Here is a 14,725-nt window from a genome sequence, read left to right as displayed (position 1 = left end):
GGGTTGTTCTTACGCATGCGCTCATTTCAAAAACTCAGTCTGGATTCTCGACGAAAAAATCCTCTCTATCACCTTTAATAATAATAAAAAGCAAAGATATGACATCCAAAGTATATAAGGTAGTACAATTAGATCTCTTTTTATTGAATACAAAAGTCTTTAATTATATTTTGCTAGATATAAAGATATTTTAAAGATTTTGAAGTGTCAAAAGATCATTCGGTTTAACCGTCCAAAGGTCAATACAGCCAAACGAAATCGAAGAAGGAACTGATGTGACGTCATTTCGAACAAAATCAGGCCAAAAAGAAGTTCGTTTTGTGTTCTTTTTGGAAGTTCGAAACGGCTTGCCAAAGCGAACTTTCAGAACCATCGTACTACCATTGGTCCGTGACGATAACGTAATAGGAGGTGTGCGCTGAGGCTCCGCCTTCACTCACGTGGGTCGCGTCTTTGAGTCATTTCATTTCGTGTGTTGAATTAACTGAGGTAAGAACTCCGCGGGTGAAAACGTGAACACACTGGATAGCCGCTTTATAGTACAAAGTGAAGTTGTGCTTGTAAAAAAAAATGTAAATTTTGATTTTATGGTGACTTTAACCTACTGACTCGCTCCATTAGATCATCCATATGTCCATGTTGCCCAGGCTTTATTTTAGGGTATATTTGGATTTAAATTTAAGTGATTTGACTAATCTCTCAGGCCTCCTGCGGGGAGATAAAACAGACAGCTAATAAAGTAGAAAGAGATGGAAAACCTGATCAAAAGAATCCATAAGTTACTACACCGGACCTCCAATATCCTGATCAGACAGCATTGTAACAGCGGTCTACTTGATCAACCACATAACATTAATATTATAGACGAGCCTGACTATTTTAGCAACTTTAATCCACTCGTTTATTTTGTGGATGCCAAATGGGTGTAATTATTTCTGAATATTGCATATGCCAAGGCACAATAGCTTTTAGGATGAATTTATGGGCATTTATTTATTGCTGAATAAGTTCCTTTGTGTGGTAATAATACTATATAATGGATTTTAACTAATGGACCTTAGATGTAGATTGAACATGTACATTTTTAAGGTTTTATTATAGCTCTTATATCCTGGTTGTAAAATATGTGTCTATAAAACTGTTGTCAATAATAAGTCTAGCAATAAATAAAGACCTTTTATGGTTGAAGAAAGCCTTGTAATCCTGATCCAGACAACATTTACTGAACACATTATCCAGTTTAATCTGCATATAATCTGCATGATCTCATTTTGATAAATGTTGCTGTATCTCATCTATTTTGTAACCTTAACTAAAGGTCATTAGAGCAGTTTTATTGAAGTTTAGACTTATTTCAAACTCCTATAGCATATGAAGTGTGTTTAAAAAAACTAGTGAGAGAACAGAGAAGCATTTTTAGCCAAAAAAACTCTTTCTGGGTAGAAAGCTCACTAGACACAGCTGATGTTAGGCTACTTACATTCTTTGACAGAAATAAAAAACGACAACGAAAAACCTTTGTTGCCATTATTTTTTTTGGCCGAATGCAACGCTACGATGTACTACCGCCGGCCTGTCAACGTATTTTCATACTGCGCGTTTCATGCAGACGTCAGTCACAGAGGACCGCAAACAGCAGCCATCTTTTATGGTTCCTCCTGAACCAAAACAACGAGCTTATGCTGTGTTCACGCCATAACTAGGCTACTGTAATTTATAAGAGTTGAAAACACGTGACGTGTTCGTGACTCGGATTTATTCGGATCAAGGACAACACTGTCAACGCCGAAAAGAATCTGCAGCAGGCAGGTGGAAGTGGTACAGGTCAGTGCTCTTTACGTTGTTTCTGTTCATTATTATTTTAATGTTATGTACTTTGAGACAAGTGTGGGTATTTTATTCTTACAAATAAATTATTTTGAGTCCATTCACCAAAAAGATTCGTTCACTGATTCATTCAGTTACTCTTTCTGCAGGTTACATAGTACACCAGTAGGTGGCGACCAGTGAGTGTCTTTACATGCCAGTGAGTCTCAACAGATTTCGTTAAAGTCACAAAACTGACCATTCTTATTTTTTAATGGAATATTGGAATATTTATTATAAATGATTTATCTGTGAACATCATTATTTTTTTTTAAATTAATGTGTATTTAAAGGTTTAGTTCACCCAAAAATGTAAATAATATAATTTATTACTCACCCTCATGTCGTTCTACACCCATAGAGTTTCGTTCATCTTCGGAAGACAAATTAAGATACTTTTGATAAAATCCGATGGCTCAGTGAGGCCTGATGGTACTTCCTCTCTCAAGATCCATAAAGGTACTAAAAACATATTTAAAACAGTTCATGTGAGTTCAGTGGGTCTACATTAATATTATAAAGAGACAAGAATACTTTTTGTGCGCCGAAAAACAAAAATAACGATTTTTCAACAATATAGTGATGGGCCGATTTCAGAACACTGCTTCAGATCTTTATGAATCGAATCAGTGACTCAGAGCGCCAAAGTCACGTGATTTCAATTTGTAAAATGTTGACAAGACTAAGTTTAATCTGTTTAACTTATAACATGAAAGTAAGGTTAATAATATAACTTGGAGAACAAAATTTTCAGTTTTACTAAATTAGGGTGATGCAAAAATGAGTACACCCCACTGAAGGTCTCTGGAGCAAAGCTACAAATGTCGAATTTAACAAGAATTCAACCACAGGTGAGTCTAATTATTCATTAGACAGGTGTCCAGCAGACAGTGGACTATAAAAGGGTGTTAAAACTCCTTCCCTATTTCATGCTGTCAGCAATGGCACCACATGGAAGAGAAATGTCACAAGACCTGAGAAAGAAAATCATTTCTTTACAGCAGAAACGTGAAGGCTACAAGAATTTCAGCAAATATTTACTTATCAGTCAGAATACTGTAGCAAAAGTGGTACAAAAATTTAAAAAAGATGGAACTGCAACCATCTCACAGAGACGTCCAGGTTGTCCACGGAAGTTAACACCTCGACAGGAGCCTCTTCTGATGAGAAGGGTTGAAGAAAATCGGCATGCAAGTTCACTGCAGTTATCTAAAGAAGTAGAAAGCCAAACTGGGGTGACTATTTCCCGTGACACAATACGGCGTACACTGCAGAGGAATGGCGTGCATGGGTGCCGGCCACGAAAGAAGCCTCTCCTAAAGCCCAGGCACAAAAAAACCCGTCTAGAGTTTGCCAGGGCCCATGCTGACAAAGATGAAGTCTACTGGGACTCTATACTCTGGAGTGATGAGACCAAGATCAATGTTTTTGGAGTTGATGGCTTCAAAACTGTATGGTGTCACAAAGGTGAGGAATATAAAGAAAACTGCATGGTACCTACAGTGAAACATGGTGGTGTCAGTGTCCTTATGTGGGGCTGCATGAGTGCTGCTGGTGTCGTTTCATTGATGGCATCATGAATTCACAGATGTACTGCTCTATACTGAAAGAGAAGATGCTGCCATCACTCTGGGCCATTGGTCGTCGTGCACTTTTCCAACATGACACTGATCCTAAACACACATCTAAGGCCACTGTTGGATTTCTGAAGAAGAACAGGGTGAAAGTGATTCAGTGGCTCCTGATCTGAACCCAATCAAACACCTATGGGGAATTCTGGAGAGACAAGTTGAGCATCAAACTCCATCCAGCATCCAGTCTCTAAAAGAGGTCATTCTTGAAGAATGGAAAAAGATTGATGTTGCAAAATGTCGCCAACTTGTTCATTCCATGCCTAGAAGACTTGGTGCTGTCATTAAAAATCATGGAGGTCATATGAAGTACTAGATGTAGTAGTTTTTGTTGTGGGGTGTACTCATTTTTGCATCACCCTAATTTGAATAAAACTGTAACTAAGTTATATTATTAACCTTACTCAACATTTTGGGAATTGTTTTTGTGTTCATTGAGATATTGTTTAAAATGTAACTTTTCAAAGGGGGTGTACTCATTTACACTAAGCACTGTAACTGCCTAGTGCTCAGTTTTTCCATGGCAAGCACCACTCACATTTTCTCCAGAAAATGTATGTCTATTTTTTTTATTATACTTATTTTATGTGAGAAAGTCACTCAAGCCACAACCACCAAGATAAACACTAAAAATGGGCAAGGAACATGTAACATGAAGGGAACCTATTATGTGAATAAAGGCACAATATGTACATTTTCACCGCTAGAGGAATCATGGGAGGTGTTGTCTTTATGTTTACAGCCGGTGGAAAAGAATCGGGATTGGACTCAGGCATAATGTTACTGTAGTATGAAGCGGAGCAGGTCCGAGTGCTGTGCGAGCAGAAACGAGGCTAATGAGAGACGAGCGTGACACACGGCTCAAGAGCAGTGGAGCTTTTATTATGCCACAGTCGCCATTTCTGCTTCTTCCGGTCAAGTGTATGTGGGGTAAAGCAGAGCTTTTTTTTTTTATCATATTAGATACATTTGTGAGTTGAAAGTTATTGTAGTGCTACTCTACGTTTCTCCGGCGGCTGCTATGAGACACTTGGTAGCAGACAGTTGACGGTATTGACTTCCATAGCAGGAACAAAATACTATGGAAGTCAATGGCTACCATCAACTGTTTGGTTATCAACATTCTTCAAAATATCTTCTTTTGTGTTCAACAGAAGAAAGACACTCATTCAGGCTTGGAACAACACAAGGGTGAGTAAATGATGGCAAATTTTTCATTTTTTGGGCAAACTATCCCTTTAATAATTATAATAATAATAATAATAATAACAACTTATATTAAAATAAAATAATACTATTGAAAAATAAAATATACTTTGCACCTTTTCCCCTTTATGAATCGAAAAATGTGTTCTTGAATCAAATCGATCTATTCCATAAACTCTGCAATCGAACAACATAAACACCCAGTTTAAGCCACCTTTCATTTCACATCTCGCTTCCCTTTTCGTCGAAGACACACTTTTACGTGAAGCCCGCTCTAAGGAATGCACAAGCATTCCTGCCTCCTCACAGACATCACATCCGGGTCACTCGGCAGTCAGCGTGTAAGCGAGCGTGCTCCTCCATACAGTTGCGTACTGCTGCTGCAGCTCTCAGCGCAACTCCACTGCATGCAACATGGATACTATGAGCAGCGGCCAGCCGCGGAGGATCTGAGCGCGCCTCGGGACAGGCGCGGACACGCGATACGCCACACTGGGGCAGGGATGAGGTGCCATCCAGCAGACGCACACTGGTAGGCGAGTCGTCAATTGTCAGCGATGTCAAAGAGTCTGAAGAAGAAGAACCACTGGACGAACAAAGTCCACGAAGCGGTGCTCACCAGGAATAAGGAGGGCGAGCTGGGGTTCGACTTGAAAGGGGGCGCCGAGAACGGCAATTTCCCTTATTTTGGGGAGGTGAAGCAGGGTAAGGTGGCCGTCCAGAGCGGCAAGCTGTCCCAGGACGAGCTGCTCTTGGAGGTCAACGATACGCCGGTGGCAGGGCTCACCATCAGGGATGTGCTGGCCGTGATCAAGCACTGCAAAGACCCGTTCAGGCTGAAGTGCGTGAAGCAAGGTGAGGATAAACATCAGCGCGCCGCCGTCTCTACGTGAAAGCGAGTGTGCGACCCCTCCGCTGTCTGGGGCTGCTGTCTGCACATTATTATTTTTAGCAGAAATCCTGTTTACACACAAAGGTGCATTCGGATACGGCGCGCGAAATCAGGGTGGTTATCGATTGTAGCCGCGAACGTTCCATTGTCGCTCGTGGCAACAGAAGTTACAGTGTAGTGGATTGTCACATAAACATGTCAATAAAATGTGTGCTTTGTTTGGATTCCAAGCACCGTGGAATCATGCACGAGGGGGCGGAGATTGTTCTGTCCTGTATTGGAGATGTTTTGGCCCGCGGGTCCGCCATGGGCGAACTGGGCGAATATTTGAAGGCAATTTCATTGATCTCGTAAATTGCACGGTGGCTGTGGCAAGCCGTTTAATCATTTATTCTTAGCACTAACTAGTAGCTGCTGTTACTAATGCTTATATTAGTAGTATCAATTAGCACTATTTGACTAGTACCTATTCTTTTAATTTATACAAATACTTTAGCTAAAATAATGTTTTTTTTTTTTTTTTTTTTAAATAATGATTAGGTTAATACTTGCTCAAAAGAATAACTTTAGCAAAGTTTGTACTATTTTCTGTTTATTTTGATAAATAAAAGAATTAATTTTTGTTCAATAAAAATACTGTCATTAAAATAGGCCTATGTGATATATATTTTTATATATAAAATATAAAAAATAGATTTTAAAAATCCAGAAACAAAATTATTTTAAAAAGTAAAGATTCTGAAAGCATTAACTATAATAGCCTATTTAATATAGATTTACAGTAGTAACAATTAGGGCTGTCAAATGATTAATCACGATTAATCGCATACAAAATAAAGGTTTGAGTTTGCCTAATATATGTGGGTGTACTGTGTGTAATTATTTTGTATATATAAATACAAACACATCCATGTATATATTTGAGAAAGTATATGTATTTATTTATATTTTTATATAATTTATATTATATATAAATAATTTTTTTTGTACATAAATAACATATTTCTCTTAAATATATACATTAATTTGTGTGTATTTATATATACATATTATTTACACACATTACTCACACATATATTATGCAAAATCAAACTTTTATTTTGTATGTGATTAATCGCGATTAATCGTTTGACAGCCCTAGTAACAATACATTATATTTTTATTATGATATGATTAATATATTTTAAAATATGATTGTTTCATTATAAATATGGGTATTATCTCTAAAATTAATACCTAATTTGATATATGATTTTTTTGGAAGGTGAATCTAACCATGTCATGTCAAGAAATGGAAAAGTCAGCCAGCTATTCATTATCATGTTAATTATTGTGCCTTTTGCCCCAACAGCAGGGGTGCTTTTTACCCCAAATACCATACTTTTACATATACTTCCGTTATTGAAAAACTATTGCTTGAATTACCTTGAACAAAATTGAAAATCATTAAGAAGACCTTTGTGTGAAAATACAAATATTAATTTAATGGATACTTATTTGCTACTTAAATCAACAACATTTTAAAAACGCATCAAATATTAGATCAAACTACCTCAGAATCAACTTTGCAGTGCTGCCCTCGATTGCGTCAAAGATCAGACAAATTTGCATGTGCATTTTTAAAAACGAATGTTTAGAAAAGTGCTGCGGCAAGTTTATGTGCCATCTAGTGGTTTAGAGGGAAAGAAAATCAAAGGCGCCTTTTGCCCCGCAGCGCCTTTAGCCCGTTGTACCCTATTACTAATACATATATATGGCATACTAATATTTATTATTCTTTTGTTATTAGTCACTATCATTGTCACCGTTAACTAGTCCATTGTCACTGGGAATTGAACATTTTTGCTATTGAATTTTTGTGAATCTGTGTTTCAAATAACAAATATTTTCCAAGTATGTACTCCATGAGTTGTATTGAATACATCAATAACTATTTGAATAGTTATACAAGTTTTCAGAGTACCAATCAGGTTTATTATCATAAACTAAAACTATTTTTGTTAATTGAAATCAAGCTTAAAATAAATAAAATATATTTAAATATTAATGCTGGGCAAGCGATTAATTGCATCCAAAATAAAAGTTTGTGTTTACATAATATATGTGTGTGTGCTGTGTATATTTATTTTGTATATTTAAATGCACACACATACATGTATATATTTTAAGAAATATTTGCATGCATATACTGTACATATATTTATATAATTTATATTATATATGAATATTTTTTATATAAATGTAACCAATTTTTCTTATGGGGCGTTCACACCAGACGTAACTTGCGTGAATAAAACGCGCTATTCGCGCGTAGTTGGACGCTTGAACATCTTGAGTTTACCCGCTTCATTCGTGCGTGAAATTCTCATCATGAGAGGGGCTTCTGCCAGGCGGCTCCAGTCTCGTTTCTGCACACTTCCTCTGAATAAACACATCAGCTCTACAGCGGGAAAGTAGTTGTAAAATACGGCGAATAAGCATAATTTACTGGCTTTAGCTAGCTTGTAGTCTCATATAAAATATATATATATATTAGGGATGTGCAATGATTAATCGTTTGCAAAATAAAAGTCTGTGTTTACGTAATATGTGTGTGTTCTTTTTATAATAGTTATGTATATATAAATACAGGCACATACATGTGTATATATTTAAGAAAAATGTTAATTTATATATAAAATATTTATATTTACATGTACTATAAAATATATATATAAATATATATGTATTTAAACATGCATATATTTCCTAAATTTATACATGTATGTGTGTGTAGTTATATATACATAACTATAATAAACAGAACACACACATATATTGCGTAAACACAGACTTTTATTTTGCTAACGATTAATCGCAATTAATCGTTGCACATCCCTAATATATATATATATTGCTCAAATTGAGTAAAGAACGTTTTTAACAACTTACCAGATTGTCCAACCTCCTCACTCACTTTCTTCCATGCAAGATCCTTTTTATTCATGTTTCTATAAAAGTTCAAAGATGTATCATACAGCAACATTGATTTTGTCCGCCATCGTTGTTTCGGATTTCTGCCTCCCCTCGCTACGTCCTAATCATGTCCCTACTAGAGCACGCTCCTGATTGGTTAACGCGGTGCAAATTTCAGATTTTTCAAATTGCGCAATTCACGCGAATCACGCGTTATGCACGTCAAACGCCTGAAACACATTCGCATCTTTGCATTGACTTAACATGTAAATCACTCACGCTTAACGCTTCATTCGCGTCTGGTGTGAACGCACCATTAAATATATACATGCATGTGTGTGTATTTATATATGCATAATAATTATACACAGCCAATACACATATATTATTTAAACACAAAGTTTTATTTTGGATGCGATTAATCACAATTAATTGTTTGCCCAGAATGATTTAATATATAAAATATATAAATATTAGACATATAAACTAAATGAAAAATTATTAACTGGAAATAACTAAAAACTAAAACTGAGAAAAAATTAAACATAAATAACATAAAAAAAGACAAAAACACTTAACAGAATTACTCAAAATTAAATTAAAATGATGAAAACAGAAAATATAAAAATAGACGCTCATTCAGAATGTTAAAATTAAGTATAATAGTATAGAAATAATAGTAAAATAACACTGGTATCAGTTGAATAGATGTTACGATTAAGGCTGGACGTTATGACCTAAAATCAAAATCTTGATTAATTGAACATTTTATCATCATTATTAATGATTAATGAACACTAGTGTATTATGTTTAAATATGTACTAGTAAAGTAATAGAAGCAACTGGGATATTGAAAAAGATACTAGTCCAGTAGTGTTCAGGAATTAATGTTAAAATGGCTTGCCATAAGGTGGCAGCTCTTAAAAACAATGGCATTTGGTGGTGAACAGAAGATGGGACTTGCTGTGTTTGGGAGGAGTGGTGTTATCTCAAACACAGATGTTGACTAAAGTGATGGGATTCGAGGGCATGCAGCTGTCTTCAGGTCTACAGTGCTAAGTTTTCAACAATGCTTACAGTACATTTGCAGTGTTTTTCGCTCTTGTTTGAAGCAAACTTCAGCCCCCGGGCCAGCGCTTTGGAAAGCATCCCCAGTTCCCAAGTGAAAGCAAAAAATATCTTGATGCAAGCAATGCTTGTGTCTAGGGAGATCCAGATCAGTGGTGTGACTGAGTAAATATTGATTGGCTGCTGAAGATCAGGGTCTGGGAAACTTGTCCGAAAGGCGTTTTATAGTGTGTTTATATTGTAAAAGGCCATAAGAACAGAGGCTAGCTGAATACATTTAATTTAATGAATGAAATTTGGTACAGTGAGTCATTTGAATGCAGGAATGGACTGGTGATAGGATGCACCATGATTTCTCATTGTAGGCCTGTTGACTTGTGGGGCGGCTTTTGAACGCTAACTAATATACATTGTGAATATTCAAATTTGGGATTTAAACATGGGTCTTTGTGATTTCATTAGAAGATTCTCTCGTTTTCAGTATTCAAACAGGAAGCGAAGTTGGAGAGAGAAAGGGGGACGGGATCGGGAAAGGTTCAAGAACTGTGCTATATGTTGTGCTCTGCCCACGAGGCTATTGGCGCCAACTTTCATTGGTGTTTGATTGTCCTACTAAGCTAAAAAACAGGTATTTAAAGGGATAGTTCATTCATAAATGACAGTTCTTTCATCATTTACTCACCCTCATGTTGTTCTAAACCTAAATAAGTTTACGATGAACAAACATGAAATGTGACATGAAATACAATGCCAGTAAATCCCCAAAAAGTATGTTTACTTTATTTACAGAGTTAAATATCTCCGGGAAAATGACAGTTGACAGAATGTGAATGTGATCACTTCTGATGCTGAACACAATGTATATATTTGTATTTTGTCGCGCATTTTTTTTGTTTGATTTTCTGGGTGAGACGGAGTAAACTGCGGTGCTAATAGAGTCTCACGAATGCGCACCTCTAGTGCAAGATGAGCATTTGTGGTTAAAAAGTATATAAATGTATTTATTTATTTAGAAAACGACCGATCGTTTCGTTAGATAAGACCCTTATTCCTCAGCTGGGATCGTGTAGAGCTCTTTGAAGCTGCACTGAAACTGTAATTTGGACCTTCAACCCGTTGAACCCCATTGAAGTCCACTATATGGAGAAAAATCCTGGAATGTTTTCCTCAAAAACCTTAATTTCTTTTCGACCGAAGAAAGAAAGATCAGGAAATTTTAATTCTGAAGTGAACTAATCCTTTAAGACTTATTAAGGTAAAATAATAATTGACATTTATATGAACAGATACAGTTGGAAATAGTCTGTATTATACGCATGTGCATCATATGCTGTGGGATTTGGTGGGCCAACTGCTGCTACATGTTTTTTAGTCTCAATCAGTCCATCCTGCTTTGATGTGATGGAGGAGATGGTGTGTTTGTATTGGTGTGTCTTGGTGCATGTCCAGGACTCGCTTTTGTGGCTTGGCGGTTACAGGGACTTTGATGCCCAAGTTACTTGTCATAATGACCCAATTCTGACAGTTATATAAATATCAAGCTAAATAGTCAACTAGGCTGCCTTCATACCATCACATTTATGCGCAGCACCACGTTTCATTTGGAATAAAGCACGTCTGTTGCGGTCTTATTTTAGAAGTCGTCTTTAATGTTTTCATTTAATCTTCTGGGGCAGATATTTGGTTTAGTGGTCTCGTAATCCTGTGCCACTACTCTACTTCGCTCTCAACGCATCGAACGATCCGGTGCTGCGACCTTCAGTTTTCCCAGACTCTTTTGATGCGCTGTCAGTTTTCAAATATCAGCAATATAATCTCATTATTTTTCAGTTGTGAAGTGCAATAATTGGTTATATAACATTCATTTTGCACAAATGGATTTGCAAACTGATTAACACGAACATGACTCTGAGCAGATTTCTGCAGCCTCGGGGGTTTAACTTATTTTGCTTTGAAGTGTAATTTATCCATGACAGTCATTATTCTGTCATAATGCTTGGCATTTTCTTTAGTGATGTGAGATAGATTTGGTATTTCATCTTGCATTTAGTCATTCTTAAATAAGTCATCTTCTTTCATCTGTGTTTTTCAATATTTCATCACCATTTCCCATCTCTTATGATCTCCCTTTCCTTTACATCTATAAAGAGTACACATAAGAGTGGGGTAAGATGTGTCGCCCCTTAATCTAGCAAACTGTGCATAATGTTGATCATATTTAGAAAGAACCCGTCACCTACATTAAGACTAAGACGTGAAAAAAACTAAATGTTATGCTAAGATTTTCTACACGGTAGATAAGATTATTTAGGTTTAAAAATGTACATATTACATCATGTTAATGTACTGCCAATTTATAAAGCTATGTATTATTGTGCATGCATATTATGTTTCTTATTATTAATTTAAATTATGTACAGTTGATATCAGACGACATATTGAAGTGTATTAGTTTTTATTTTTTATTTACTTTACCCTTACCTAGCAGTGTTATTTTAGTATTATTTATATACTATTAAAGTTTTTATTAATATAATGAATAAGCTTTTCATTTTTATATTTTCAGTTTTTAGATTAATTGTTAGTAATTTTTTTTATTTGTTTTAGTTTTTTCAGTTAGTAATTTTAGTGCTTCAACTTATTTCAACATTTGTAATTCCCTTTTAGTTTAGGTTTTTCATCTAATATTTTTTTTTTCAGCTTTTTAAGCCAAAATGTTTTTAATAGTTTTAGTTAACGATGATAACGCTGTTAAGTAGAGAAGACAGTTTAAGTAAGAGGTGGCACATCTTACCCCACTCTCCCCTAAAATGCACAGTTTTTTGACAGCCTTCAATGCACTGCCATCTGCATTGGTTAAACCATTTAATTTTTGACAAAACTATTTCTGTGAAAAGGAAAATGTTGCCCACCTGCTTCTGGCGAAGTCACTGAACCTGCGTCTCACAGTCTCATGTTTCTAGAGGCATTTGAAAATATTATTTACTTGTCTACCTCGGTATGCTCAAATGGCATTTGACAGATGCTTTTATTTATTTATTATTTATTTATTTTTTAAGTGGCCTATTCCATAAATTATGGTTTCATTTTTTTGGACTTCTTAAAGGAATAATTAACCCAACATTGAAAATGTGTGATTTTCTTTCTGCAGTCAAACTCAAAAAGAGATGATAGGCAGAATGTTCACACTGTTCCTTGCCATACAGTGAAAGTAAATGTTGACCAAATGGCTGTCAAACTTCAAAAGTGGAAAAAAAAAAAAAAAAAAAAAACGCCATTAAAAGTGGTCCAATCGACTTAGGACCCATACCAGTAAAATTTTTCTCGATACCAATTTCGGTACCAGAGAAAAACTGTTGAATTAAGTACTTTAAAAAAAAAATTCTCATTTTGTCTCAATCATTTGTTATCACCATCAGTCATTGCAGTTTTCGATTCAGTCGTGTGTTTAAAGGAACACTCCACTTTTTTTGAAAATAGGCTCATTTTCCAACTCCCCTAGAGTTAAACAGTTGAGTTTTACTGTTTTCTAATCCATTCAGCCGATCTCCGGTTCTGGCGGTACCACTTTTAGCATAGCTTAGCATAGTTCATTGAATCTGATTAGACCGTTAGCATTGCACTTAAAAATGACCAAAGAGTTTTGATATTTTTCCTATGTAAAACTTGACTCTTCTGTAGTTAAATCGTGCACTAAGACCAACGGAAAATAAAAAGTTGTGATTTTCTAGGCTGATATGGCTAGGAACTTTACTCTCACTCAGGCGTAATAATCAAGGAACTTTGCTGCCGTATCATGGCTGCAGCAGTGCAATGATATTACGCAGCGTCTCTCACAAACGTCTCCATGGTTGCAAGGCACGTTCCCTGTGCAAGCGGGCTCACGGCTCACGTAATATCATTGCACTGCTGCAGCCATGGAACGGCAGCAAAGTTCCTTGATTATTACGCCTGAGTGAGAGTATAGTTCCTAGCCATATCGGCCTAGAAAATCACAACTTTTCATTTTCCGTTGGTCTTAGTACACGATTTAACTACAGAAGAGTCAAGTTTTAAATAGGAAAAATATCAAAACTATTTGGTCATTTTTAAGCGCGATGCTAACGGTCTAATCAGATTCAATGAACTATGCTAAGCTATGCTAAAAGTGGTACTGCCAAAACCGGAGATCAGCTGAATGGATTCGAAAACGGTAAAACTCAACTGTTTAACTCTAGGGGAGTTGGAAAATTAGCCTATTTTCAAAAAAAGTGGAGTGTTCCTTTTAAATATGGCTGTCGATCCATAAACTTTGCAGCGTACTCAGCAGCATGAAAAACTAAACTTGTATGCAGATTGTAAATTGGTAATAAACATAAAGAAAGTGAGGAGCCTCCCTTTATAATCAAGGCACTACTTTTCCGTTGTTTTTCTGTGTAAACGCGTTAGATGGACGTGTATGACAAGTTAAAAGAATTTGAACGTTTACACGCAGAGCCTGCCAGGAACAGTGGACCAATCAGAAGAACTCGTAGGCAGAAAATAGTATCTATCTATTCTGCTGTTTGCCTATTTCTATTATTTCCGTTATTGTTGCTATTGCATCACGCCTGAAAAGTACGTCTCGAGACCCTCGTGTTCTGTGCAGCTCTTTTTTAAAAACCATTCCCGAGCACTGCGTTTCGCGTTTTTAGACGCAAAGACGTGTTCTGTGTGAACGCACACATAACACATAAATAGAACACTCTGTAAATAGAAACCTTTGAACGAGTACAAATGCGAATGAGAATATACCCAGTACTCAGTACTACCGGTACTAGAGAAATGCTGGTACGTCAACTTTTTTTTTAGTTCCGACTGGTAATGGTCTAACATTTGACAGCCTTAGTGCATACTAAAATTTAGCATGTTGCAGCCGGTTACAGAACAAACAAGAGCCAATGACTTGTACCAAAGTCCCTTTAAGATAAGTCATTTCACTCGGCGGCCATCTTAGAAACGCCTCTCGGGCATCCTGGGCATCATGCAATCTCTTTGAATGCGGAAACATCAAATTCTCAAACTGTTCTCCAACCTTAAGATTAAATTTCATATTTGAAATCACCAATGAAATCTAACAACAACCGG

The 14,725-nt window shown here is 36.2% G+C and overlaps 1 protein-coding gene across 5 annotated transcripts in view; it reads left to right on the top strand.

Moving 5' to 3' along the window:
• Positions 1 to 5,037: 5,037 nt before the first annotated feature.
• Positions 5,038 to 14,725, top strand: part of magi2b (membrane associated guanylate kinase, WW and PDZ domain containing 2b) — a 134,628-nt gene continuing 124,940 nt past the window's right edge. For all 5 annotated transcript variants that reach the window (XR_010893875.1, XR_010893874.1, XM_067378981.1 and 2 more), the window contains exon 1: positions 5,038 to 5,558. Coding sequence is in view for 3 of the 5 variants with exons in the window: in XM_067378981.1 (XP_067235082.1) it covers positions 5,261 to 5,558 (298 nt within the window). In the remaining 2 variants the exon portion in view is untranslated. The remainder of the gene's footprint in view (positions 5,559 to 14,725) is intronic.

Source organism: Chanodichthys erythropterus, chromosome 24, assembly GCF_024489055.1.
Source record: "Chanodichthys erythropterus isolate Z2021 chromosome 24, ASM2448905v1, whole genome shotgun sequence".
Classification (NCBI taxonomy): Eukaryota; Metazoa; Chordata; class Actinopteri; order Cypriniformes; family Xenocyprididae; genus Chanodichthys; species Chanodichthys erythropterus.
Note: the sequence above shows the minus strand (reverse complement) of the source record. Positions and strands in the feature narration are given on the sequence as shown.